This window comes from Mytilus edulis, chromosome 10, assembly GCF_963676685.1.
Source record: "Mytilus edulis chromosome 10, xbMytEdul2.2, whole genome shotgun sequence".
In the NCBI taxonomy this organism is placed as follows: Eukaryota; Metazoa; Mollusca; class Bivalvia; order Mytilida; family Mytilidae; genus Mytilus; species Mytilus edulis.
In genome coordinates this window covers 60061023-60074342 of record NC_092353.1, presented here as the reverse complement: position 1 = coordinate 60074342, position 13320 = coordinate 60061023, and the positions used below count along the sequence as shown (strand labels likewise).

The 13320-nt window shown below is 33.0% G+C and overlaps 1 protein-coding gene across 2 annotated transcripts in view; it reads right to left on the bottom strand.

The window, feature by feature from the left end:
* The window catches only part of LOC139491598 (NADP-dependent malic enzyme-like), a 48567-nt gene that overhangs the window by 9739 nt on the left and 25508 nt on the right, over window positions 1-13320 (bottom strand). For both annotated transcript variants that reach the window (XM_071279360.1, XM_071279361.1), the window contains exons 10-13: window positions 12279-12390; window positions 4413-4555; window positions 2352-2522; window positions 1050-1294 (exon numbers count right to left, since the gene is read on the bottom strand). In XM_071279360.1, the coding sequence (XP_071135461.1) occupies window positions 1050-1294; window positions 2352-2522; window positions 4413-4555; window positions 12279-12390 (671 nt within the window). The remainder of the gene's footprint in view (window positions 1-1049; window positions 1295-2351; window positions 2523-4412; window positions 4556-12278; window positions 12391-13320) is intronic.

Genomic DNA, 13320 nt, shown 5'->3' with positions numbered 1-13320 from the left:
TTGTAAAAGATAACTAAGATTTACGAAAAATGGTTAAAAATTGACTATAAAGGGCAATAACTCCTAAAGGGGTCAACAGACCATTTTGGTCATGTTGACTTATTTGTAGATCTTACTTTACTGAACATTTTTGCTGTGTACAGTTTATCTCTATCTATGATAATATTCAAGATAATAACCAAAAACAGCAAAATTTCCTTAAAATTACCAATTCAGGGGCAGCAACCTATCAACGGGTTGTCCGATTCATCTCAAAATTTCAGGGCAGATAGATCTTGACCTGATTAACAATTTTACCCCATGTCAGATTTGCTCTAAATGCTTTGGTTTTTGAGTTATAAGCCAAAAACTGCATTTTACCCCTATGTTCTATTTTTAGCCATGGCGGCCATCTTGGTTGGTTGGCCGGGTCACCGGACACAATTTTTAAACTAGATACCCTAATAATGATTGTGGCCAAGTTTGGTAAAAATTGGCCCAGTAGTTTCAGAGGAGAAGATTTTTGTAAAAGTTAACGACGGACGACGACGACGACGGACGACGGACGACGGACGACGGACGCCGGACGCCGGACGCCAAGTGATGAGAAAAGCTCACTTGGCCCTTTGGGCCAGGTGAGCTAAAAATGTAATTAAATAATAACTATTATTATGCAAAAATTCCTTAACATTTAAAACAAATAAAAAACAGCACATTTTTGTTAACATTTTATGCAGCGCAACTACATAAAAACTGCATAACTTTAAACAAAAGTGAGACAAAGAAATTCTGAAGGAGTTTTTTTTAGGGTTTTTAGGGTTTTTTTGGGTGTTTTTTTTTTTCTCTTGATTTTTCCAAATTCAATTTTGCATTCATCAAATTATGTCATATTTCTAAGGTGTCTTCCGAACCTACACTAAGTATAACAGTCAAAAAAAGAAAAATCAAGATACAGTATTTTGAGTATCTAGAAAACAATATCCATCACCTAAAAACATTAGGCAACATAAATTCTCCCCCATTCTGCTGAAAAAAATCAAAGACTGATTTTTCTTGACTACAAAACTTACTGAGGACAACTTTCAGGCCAGGTCCAAGTTTCAGGAATAAAAGATTCATATTCAGTGTGATAAAGATAGTTTCTAATGAATGCTTCTTTATTTTCTGGTTCAGGGTAGGCCGCTGCTGCACCTGTACTGTAGGCATATTCTGCCAAAGACGTAGCTATTCTAACGGATACTTCTCGTATATCACTAAGCGGTGGGTATACTCTGCCTTCATCTAAGTTTTGTTGAGTAACTAATCCAGATAATGTCTGAAAAAGAAATTAAACCACAACTATAAAATACATAATTTGAAACAAGTCTAATAATTTATTTTCTACATAAGGAAATGCCAAAACCAAGTCAGGACTATGAAATCAAGTACTAGTGTTTTCCATTTGTTTGATGTGTTTGAGCTTTTGATTTACCATTTGACAAGGGACTTTCTGTTTTGAATTATTTTCAGAGAAAGGTATTTTTGTTATTTTACTTATTGTTGTTCTTGTCAAGATTCTAAAACATTATATAACAATAATGTGTCCATAGTACAAGGATGTCCCACTTGCACTATCATTTTCTATGTTCAGTGGATAAACTAGGTTAACAACTCTTATTTGGCTTTAAAATTTGAAAGGTCATATCATACAGAACTGGTGTACTAAGTTTCAAGTTGATTGGACTTCAACATCATCAAAAACTACCTTGACCAAAAACTTTAACCTGAAGCAGGACAGACGGGCAAAGACAGACTAACAGATGGACGAAGGGACGCATTTACCAGAAAACATAATGCCCATAAATGGGGCACAAAGATAAACTGTGAGAAGACCTGAGGTCATTAAACATGTAAAATATTTAGCTATGTATCTTTCCATTTGTAAGGTACATGGGGAACATAGATACAAATCTCTGATTATCAATTAATTTCAATGTTTAAAACAACTCTTTTATGCAAGAACTTGCAGCATCATTTTGTGGATTCTTGAGGGCATAAAATCTTACGACAGGTCTAAAATACTGTGGATTCATTGTTTTTCGTTGGATACTATTTTTGTGGGTTAAGGTTAACCACAAATTCAACGAATTACAAATTTTTTATAGGCTTTGTACGTATTGTATGCACAGATTGGAAAAAACACGAAATCAAGTATCCATGATAATCGGTACAAACAAAAATATAAGAATCCACAGTACTTGCATTTGTGGAATAAACAGCAACTGTCCAAAGAAAACATCCTTCAAATAACTTAAAATACTAGCTTTTCAAGGTAAACTTTTTTTTCCACAAAAGAAAATATAGAAATGTTTTATGAGATATTTTATACAAACCTGTGAGGCTTTCAAAAACATAGGCTCGTCAATATGTTTAATTTTACAGCTGATCACAGCCAGTGCTACGCCAGGAAAGATGTATGCATTGTTTCCTTGTCCAGGGATCAATGTTTTACCATTTATTGTGACTGGATCGAAAGGACTACCACTTGCAAATACACACCTTCCCTGAAATATGAAATAAGATATGAAATTCAAATCAACATTTGTATACTTCTTTAAGGTGGTACACTACAGGGAGATACTACAGGGAGATAACTCTGTAAAGTCAGTTTAACGTTTTAATTATGTTGTGTTGTAAAGGGAATATTAAGCTTCTCAATGATCAAAATTGGTGTTTGTCAAACTGCTATATAACCAGTGTAATTTTTCTGACAAAACGGTTGGTTCAAAATTTTTGAAATTTTTATATTTTTGTTAAAGGGTCAAAGTAAATACTTTGACAAAATTTTATGAAAATAAAACGAGCCAAATTAATTTTAGTGAAAGTGTTGGGTACCACCTTAAGTTGTAATTATAATTTCTAATGATAAATCTTTCGGAAGATATGGGTATATAATTCATCTGTTATATTTCAAAAAAAAATTAGGACTGAAGAGAGCTTAATCTATATTACAATTTTACCCCCCAAAAATTGAGTTTTTTAATTCTTTGCTTAACAGATTTCATATCATGTTTCTAAGGGGAAAAAAGAAAAGTATGGGTCACTGAGCTTTATTTCTAGCAACAAGTTTTTGCCAAACTACCAGATTGTGTTAAAAGGATACATGGCAAAACAAATGTTTTGTGTGAAGAGAAAGAAAACCAAAAACATGATAAACAAGTAAAACTGTGAGCTACTGCTCATTGATGATACCCCGCCGAAATATTTCGGTAAACAGGAAGTTGTCGAGTGATGAATCTGAAAACGCATCACATGGTATAACTGATCATGACTTATATAAACCCTGAAACCAAATTTCAGAATTCCTTGTCAAGTAGTTCCTGAGAAAAATGCTAAATTTTCAACTTGGCTATTATGTGTAAAATGATACAAGTGTTCAGCAAACAGGAAGTTGTCGTGTGATGAATCTGAAAATGCATTACACTGTATAACTGACTTATATAAACCCTTAAACCAAATTTCAGAATTCCTTGTCAAGTAGTTCCTGAGAAAAATGCGACGAAAATTTTCAACTTGGCTATTATGTGTAAAATGATACAAGTGTTCAGTAAACAGGAAGTTGTTGAGTGATGAATCTGAAAACGCATCACACGGTATAACTGACTTTTTGTAAACCCTGAAACCAAATTTTAGAAATCCTTGTCAAGTAGTTCCTGAGATAAATGCGACGAAAATATTCATGGGACGGACGGACTGACTGACTGACAGACTGACGGACTGATGGACTGACGGAAGGACAGACAGAGGTAAAACAGTATACCCCCCTTTTTTTCAAAGCGGGGGTATAAAAACTTATTTTGGGTGCATACATGGAATAGAAAGAACAGTAAACAATAGAATCTAAAAATAATAAATTGAAAGATAGCTCTCTGTGTGCTTTCAGAGAAAAAAAGAGAAACATATGAGTCTTACTTGTTTCCTTGCTACAAAACATAATAGGCAAATTAAATCTCCAATCTTTTATCATATTAAATTTGAGTTATCTCCCATTTAATGGCAAAAATTAATATGAAAGGGAATTATTTTGTGTTTTTTTTAAATATCAGAATAAAAAGATACATCATATAATTTTCTCCAATTAAATGAAGAGTCTTTTACAAATGAAAAACATTTCTGTCTCAACATTTGCACATTTCCTAAAAGATCTAAACTGATTGTTTCCTGCTACATTTATTCTACAATTCAATAATCGTGCACTAGAAACTACATTTAAAGATTCCAGCTTCTGTCTTTTTTACTATACTGCTTTATCATTCTTAACATCAAGTTATTAGCACTTGAAAAAATTTCATGATTGTGCTAATTTGATACACAATAAAAAAAAATCTGGAATAAAAGTAAAATAAGTACTCAATGAAAACAAATAAGTAAACATTAATCATCAGAAGTCTTACATCTGTCCATTGATAAGCTTCTTCAGCAGTACATTCCGCCATACTTGTTGGATTACTGAGAGCAAAGATGATTGGTCGTTCATTAAATTTGGCCATATCTCGTACAATTTCTTCAGTAAATGCATGTGGAACTGCTGCAGCACCTATATTTAAAATATAAATAAAACTAAATAAACAATGGTTAGTTGAAATTGGTAAGGGATGTTCCATTAAACCACAAATGTGATCACGTGAAGACACTTTGAAAATATGGGTAACCATCTATACAATAAATTTTAAAATTTCTCTTACACTTTTACAGTACAAAAACATCCACCCATAGATCTAGATGAATGCACATGCCTTCTGCAATTCAATTCCCAATTCATGATTGATCGGAATGATAGATTGATTGGAGTTTAATGCCACTTTAATCACTTTAATTCTATTTTGTGGCAGAGGAAACCAGAGTTCCTAAAGGAAGAACAGACCTGCGGTAGCAAAACTGACAATCCTAGTCAATCAAGATGGAGTTAAGCTCATATGCTACAGACAAGATTGAAACTCACAACCTTAGCATTGACAGGGTAGTGAAACAGTCTACTTCTTAGACCATTCAGCTAGAGGTCACACAATTCCCAAAACAGAAGAAGATATTTTATTTCAAATTATGGGCCCCAAAGGGCATAAACATTACAACATCAATAATTTTCATAATACAAAACAAACAATGATATAAAAAGAAAAGATTATTGAGAACTATTTAAGTTCTTAAAGAATATGTCGATAAAGATTCTATAATATGTGTGGTTGATATACATGATATAGATAACAAACAAGCCCAAAAAGAAAAATAGATATCCATTTATGTATAGTACACAATAAGTCGGATCAATTATACATATAATAACTAGCCAAAAAGAAAGTAGAAGTTAAGCATTTCTATGACTCATCCTGTGTCAGCAGCAAATAGGAAAGCATTATGGTTTCCTAAAGGCAGATGACACCAGGGGGCGATACCTTATGGACTATATAGGCATCCGCATGTAAAATGTGTGTAAATGTCCCTTTCTTACCTGTATCAAAAGCAAACAAGGAAGCATCATACGCAGTTGATACCAGGGGACAATGCCTCAAGGATATAAGAGAATATTTGAATAAATAATATATAATAACAATTAATTATGTTTTTCTTTTAACCGGCTAGTATATTTGTGATATTCAGATGAATATATTTTTCTATGTCAGATCAAATGAATACATGGCATATACACACATAGATTTCCTTAAACTAATCTTCACTAAAGAAGATGTTTGTCTTTAGTGCCGTGTGGAGACAGTAGAGTACCTCCCAGTGCTTCAGGTTTATGCTCTTATAATATACTAGATTATGGAGTGCGTGTCCGAGCGAGAACTGCTCTAGTTCATTTCTTTAGGAATAACTAGTATATATTTGTTTAGGGACCAGCTGAAGGACGCCTCCGGGTGCAGGAATTTCTCGCCACATATACATTGAAGACCTGGTGGTGACCTTCTGCTGTTGTTTTTTCTATGGTCGGGTTGTTGTCTCTTTGACACATTCCCCATATCAATTCTAAATATTATTGTATATAAAATTACACATTATTTTAAAGGGAAACTTCGCAAAAAAATCAAAAATTGATATTATGTTCATTCTGTATAAAAATGTTCAAATTCATAGATATTAAAGTTTTATTCCGCTAGATAAGCGATCACCATCGATTTTAAATTTAGAGTATCAATTCTCCGAGATCCGCCATCTTGTCTTCTTTCCCGATGAATAAAAACGATATGTCTATAAACCACAAAGAAACAAAACTACAGTAACCGATGTAGTCGTAATTGCGTGTCGATATCTTGTCAATCGTACGGTTGTTTAATACGACTAACTAACTTGATACGGAAAATATTCTTACTTTTTTTAAATTACCATGGTCTGTTGTTTTTAAACTGTTGATATTGGAATTAGGTGAAAAGTCAAAGTTGAAATCATAAATAAGTGTTCCGTGAAAATTGTTTTCGAAAATCTAATTTGTTCATAATTCTTTAAAGTAATAAACTTTTTTCAAATATATTTTGATCTTCCCTTATCTGATCACCAGCATGGCTAAAGGTATTACTTCCAAAGGTATTGTGAGGGGTGTGAGGTGACACGTCCAGGTATTCAAGCGATTTCCTGTCGGGCTTGCAAGTTCATGCATCGTTTCACTTCTGCAGGTATTGATCAGTGTACACGGCTGATAACTTATAACTTATAACTTTCCATTTTGAACTATCAGATGTATAATATACAACTCTGTCTTACTTGTCATTACTAAACTCAAACGCTTGTTTATAAATAACATTTCTGGTGTAAAGAATATAATTCATAATATATAAATAATACCCAAAAAATAAGATTTGATGAAATTAAAATCTATTTAAATATTTTTTCCAAGGGTGAATTTGGGAAAATGTAATATATAGTCATTGTCAATAGTGAAGGACAGATTGGAACAGACCAGAAATATTGATTTAAAAAAATGTACGCACTTGCCGACGATTCGTTTATACGACTGGATATAAAGTTACGGAACTATAGCGCAATTTAATATATATACGTGTATACATTGAACATAAGAAAAAAACATATATTTTGAATAAATAGGGGTAAAAGTGTTGTAAATAGACTAGCCAACGTATGCCAACAGTATGTAATCATCGAATGTCGATAGACTACAGTTGTATACCAAAAGAAGAAGAGAACCAATTTGATTTAAATACAGGTCGATGTATAACTTTTGCTTTGGTTCATTGAAGCTGTGGACCTAGGAAAATCACAGATTTATATTTCAATAAGATTGTTCTCAAACAAAGGAAGGAATTCGTCATCACAATTGTTATATATGCCACTGGACGAACACTAATTATCCCCAGGGGATGTGAATATTTTGCTGGGAAACTTTTGAGTATCAAAGTTTCAAATTAATTTCGGGATTTATTTTCTTTCTTGGTATTCAATAACCGAAAAAAGAATAAATTACTTGTTCGCTAAATACAATGAAATAGGGATATTCTTGTCAGATAAAAGAATTTTAGTTATATTTAAACTAGAGGCTCTAAAGAGCCTGTGTCGCTCACCTTGGTCTATGTGCATATTAAACAAAGGACACAAATGGATTCATGACAAAATTGTATTTTGGTGATGGTGATGTGTTTGAAGTTCTTACTTTACTGAATGATTTTGCTTCTTACAATTATATCTATAATGAACTTTGCCCATTAGTAACAGAGAACTATATTTGGTAAAAATTTACATAAATTTACCAAATTAATGAAAATTGTTAAAAATTGACTATAAAGGGCAATAACTCCTTAAGGGGTCAATTGACCATTTAGGTCATGTTGACTTATTTGTAGATCTTACTTTGCTGAACATTATAGCTGTTTACAGTTTATTGCTATCTATAATAGTATTCAAGATAACCAAAAACGGCAAAATTTCTTTAAAAATTACCAATTGGAGGGCAGCAACCCACCAACCAGTTGTCCAATTCATCTGAAAAATTCAGGGCAGATAGATATTGACTTGATTAACAATTTAACTTCTTGTCAGATTTGCTCTAGATGCTTTGGTTTCATAGTTATAAGCCAGAAACTGCATTTTACCCCTATGTTCTATTTTTAGCCGTTGCAGCCATCTTGGTTGAATGGCCAGGTCATCGGACACATTTTTCAAACTAGATACCCCAAAGATGATTGTGGCCTAGTAGTTTCAGTGGAGATTTTGTAAAAGATTACTTAGATTTATGAAAAATGGTTAAAAATTGACTATAAAGGGCAATAACTCCTAAAGGGGTCAACTGACCATTTTGGTCATGTTGACTTATTTGTAGATCTTACTTTGCTGAACATTATTGCTGTTTACAATTTATCTCTATCTATAATAATATTCAAGATAATAACAAAAAACAGCAAAATTTCCTCAAAATTACCAATTCAGGGGCAGCAACCCAACAACCGATTTACCGATTCATCTGAAAATTTCAGGGCAGATAGATCTTGACCTGATAAACATTTATATCCCCATGTCAGATTTCCTCAAAATGCTTTGATTTTTGAGTTATAAGCCAAAAACTGCATTTTACCCCTATGTTCTATTTTTAGCGGTGGCGGCCATCTTGGTTGGTTGACCAGGTCACGCCACACATTTTTTAAACAAGATACCCCAAAGATGATTGTGGCCAAGTTTGAATTAATTTGGCCCAGTAGTTTCAGAGAAGCTTTTTGTAAAAGATTACTTCAATTTACGAAAAATGGTTAAAAATTGACTATAAAGGGCAATAACTCCTAAACGGGTCAACTGACCATTTTGGTCATGTTGACTTATTTGTAGATCTTACTTTGCTGAACATTATTGCTGTTTACAGTTTAATCTCTATCTATAATAATATTCAAGATAATAACCAAAAACAGCAAAATTTCCTCAAAATTACCAATTCAGGGGCAGCAACCCAACAACCCATTGACCGATTCATCTGAAAATTTCAGGGCAGATAGATCTTGACCTGATAAACATTTTTATCCCATGTCAGATTTCCTCAAAATGCTTTGGTTTTTGAGTTATAAGCCAAAAACTGCATTTTACCCCTATGTTCTATTTTTAGCGGTGGCGGCCATCTTGGTTGGTTGACCAGGTCACGCCACACATTTTTTAAACTAGATACCCCAAAGATGATTGTGGCCAAGTTTGGTTTAATTTGGCCCAGTAGTTTCAGAGGAGAAGATTTTTGTAAAAGATTACTTTAATTTACGAAAAATGGTTAAAAATTGACTATAAAGGGCAATAACTCCTAAACGGGTCAACTGACCATTTTGGTCATGTTGACTTATTTGTAGATCTTACTTTGCTGAACATTATTGCTGTTTACAGTTTATCTCTATCTATAATAATATTCAAGATAATAACCAAAAACAGCAAAATTTCCTCAAAATTACCAATTCAGGGGCAGCAACCCAACAACCGATTGACCGATTCATCTGAAAATTTCAGGGAAGATAGATCTTGACCTGATAAACATTTTTACCCCATGTCAGATTTGCTCTAAATGCTTTGGTTTTTGAGTTATAAGCCAAAAACTGCATTTTACCCCTATGTTCTATTTTTAGCCGTGGCGGCCATCTTGGTTGGTTGACCGGGTCACGCCACACATTTTTTAAACTAGATACCCCAATGATGATTGTGGCCAAGTTTGGTTTGATTTGGCCCAGTAGTTTCAGAGGAGAAGATTTTTGTAAAAGTTAACGACGACGACGACGACGGACGACGGACGACGGACGACGGACGACGGACGACGGACGCCGGACGCCAAGTGATGAGAAAAGCTCACTTGGTGAGCTAAAAATAGGGAAATATGACATTAAATTGGTTCTGTCTTTTGTTAAACATCGTTAAAACGATGTGTGTCTAAGGTGAACGCCACAAGAACCCTGTAATACTAGTACGAGAGTATAGCATGTAAACATTCCTTCTCAATAATATGGTTGTATTGGAAAACTTTTCATACAGATTGACAACTCATTGTCCGATATGCATGTAATATTTGCCACATGACGCCCATAGTTCTTTCTACCATCATCACCTTATTCCTTGATATTGCTGTAAACATCGATGGTTCACACCCAAACAAAATGGGAGTAATGAACCTTCAGAGCTTCTCCGTGTTATACACTTGTGAAATATATAGACGAAATTTCTGTATTGAAATGAATCTACATCTCACAAACAGGATTTTCAAATAACGATTTTGAGTAATCACCTTACAAACCAATATAAACGTATGGCAAGATATAACCATGAAGGAATTTAGTTTTTGTCAGAACTCATCACTATATCATAAACGTATACGTATATATATGCATACAGTTTCAAATATCAAGAACAAGCGTTCGATGTCGATAGTCTGTTCTCTAACTGTTCAGAGTTAGACATGTCACTTGTTCATTCTTGGAAGCCTTCATATTCCCCGTCTAACGATGGGAACTCTTTCTGATTGTGTTGACTATAAATGCTTGTATGGTAATTCTGTCGTTTATCTGTACAAGCGGTTGCATTTCCTCTCCTTTCCCAACAAACAAACGAACGAAACGCAACTAGTCTGATTTCTCTGGAGCTCATCCTCAATGGCTCTTATACGTCAGGAAACTTACATGTATACTAATAATGATTGTTTCATGAACAACGATGTATGAACGAACTATTATAAATTCGTCAATATCTGTAATGCATGACTAAAGTATAACTTTTATTACAACTACTGTATTACTTATTTGGATTAATGACGGCTATCATGTTCAACATTGCACAACTATTATCATAGAATTTTTAAAAAAATCCTCAAAAATCCTCAAAAGATATAATGCCTTAGCTTAGATAATTAGTATTCTTTTCACAAAAAGTTCGTGTAAATGATTGTCAAATGAATTTAATTATGTAAGAATAAAATGTTAAAAAGAAACTAAAAAAAAATTATGCATGTTGTATGTTGTATTTTTTTGTCAATTAAAAACTTTAAAATTGCAATAGTTTTATTAGCATTTAAACACAGCCAGATTTGAATACAAGTTAAGAAATTCCGGTAAAGTCAATGATATCAAACAGATGTACAATGGTATATCAAATTGGGTAATATTGCATTTAGTTTTTATTAAAGATTAAAACTACTATTTTTTGCTTCATATTTGAATCTTTACGCCAATTGCCGCTAAGAAAGTAATCAAAAATTGTTTCCTTTTATTTTTATACACTTTCGGAATTACGAATCTGAATTTTATTTTCAATTAATTTACACAATTTAATTATTGTATCTTTATTCTCATCGTGTATTTAATCTTAGTGTATTAACATCATGACAGCATATACTCTAATCCTTTCTATTTATCCTTTCCAAATAACAACATTTATACCTGTGTACGCTTGAACTCACACCTGCGGCCAGCTACAAGGTAAACGAATTGACCTCAAGCCGAGAAATATACAGTGACCTTTACAAAATAATATACACACTCTGCTCACACATTAGTTGCATTGAAATGATTATCAAAACAATAACGGTAAATAGAACTGAAATATTTTCAGTTCAATATCAGTAAAAATGTTCAATAAATATTTTATGAAAAAAATCTCAACAATAATTAATTAAATTTATTCAAAAACATTTACTAGAGATAATTTTATAGGAGTTTAATTCAATCAATACAAAACGGTATATATATGCATATTCACTTTCGTTCATTCTTATATTGTGGTTTATAACTTCGACCATTCGTCAGCTGTGCGCTTTTAATTACGTATATTGTCGATAAGCTATAAGAGTTAAACAGATTTTATTTTTTCCCAGAATTCAATAAATCGGGCTAATACGTCACGACCCACTCGAGAATTCAACCAAAAAAGTTACAAATACTTGATTTTCTCCGTTATTAGAAGGAATATAAATTTAAAAATTTGCAAATGTGTTTTTTATGTTAAGATGAACATAATTAGATGATAAGTAAAAAATCGCGGAATTTCCCTTTAAGTAAATCAACATTTTCTACACTAAATAATACAAATAAACTACAAACATAAACAATTTTGTAGGAGCTCAGAAAAACATTAGAAACATGTCAATTGATACTGTGGGTTCATTATTTACATTAGATACTCATTTCATGGATTTCATAAAAGTGAACCACAAATTCATATGTTCCAACAGAGTACGAATTATCTATAAGCACATGTATATTCTGACTCAGTAAATCAACGAATAAAACAGCCATGAACAAACATTTTGTTTTATGACTGATTCTTTGATTTGTAGTTTATTTGTTTGACTGTAAACATACCAATAATAGCTGATGGTTTAATCTCCTTGACAACCTCGCCTAATGTATCGATGGGTTTGTGTTCTTTACAGAAAAGTTCCTTATGTCCTGTTATTCCCCCTGCTGGTCTATCCTGTATACAATATAACAAAAGGGCTTGATGAATGAATGAATTAAAGAACCTTAGTGAGCACGCTCACATACCCCAAGTATAAGAAAAAATATTGAATAATAATTTCCTGTCAATATACATAGTATGTCCTTATTATCTACAAAATTTCATGAAATTCTGTTGTGTGTTTTCAGAGGAGTTGAGATGACAAACTGTTGCAGAAGTACATTGAAGCAAATAAGTTCAAAGGGGCATAACTCCTAGAAAAAAATTGAACCGTAATTTCCTGTTGATATGCACATCTACATAGTATGTCCTTATTATCTACAAAGTTTCATGAAATTCTGTTGTGTGGTTTGAGAGGAGTGGCGATGACAAACTGTTGCAGTAGTACATTAAAGTAAATAAGTTCAAAGGGGCGTAACTCCTAGAAAAAAAATTGAATCACAATTTCCCGTCGATATGCACAACTACATAGTATGTCCTTATTATCTGATAAGGTTTCGTGAAATTCTGTTGTGTGGTTTGAGAGGAGTTGCGATGACAAACTGTTGCAGTAATACATTAAAGTAAATAAGTTCAAAGGGGCGTAACTCCTAGAAAAAAAATTGAATCGCAATTTCCCGTCGATATGCACAACTACATAGTATGTCCTTACTATCTGAAAAGGTTTCGTGAAATTCTGTTGTGTGGTTTGAGAGTAGTTGCGATGACAAACTGTTGCAGTAGTACATTAAAGTAAATAAGTTCAAAGGGGCGTAACTCCTAGAAAAAAAATTGAATCGCAATTTCCCGTTGATATGCACAACTACATAGTATGTCCTTATTATCTGAAAAGGTTTCGTGAAATTCTGTTGTGTGGTTTGAGAGGAGTTGCGATGACAAACTGTTGCAGTAATACATTAAAGTAAATAAGTTCAAAGGGGCGTAACTCCTAGAAAAAAAATTGAA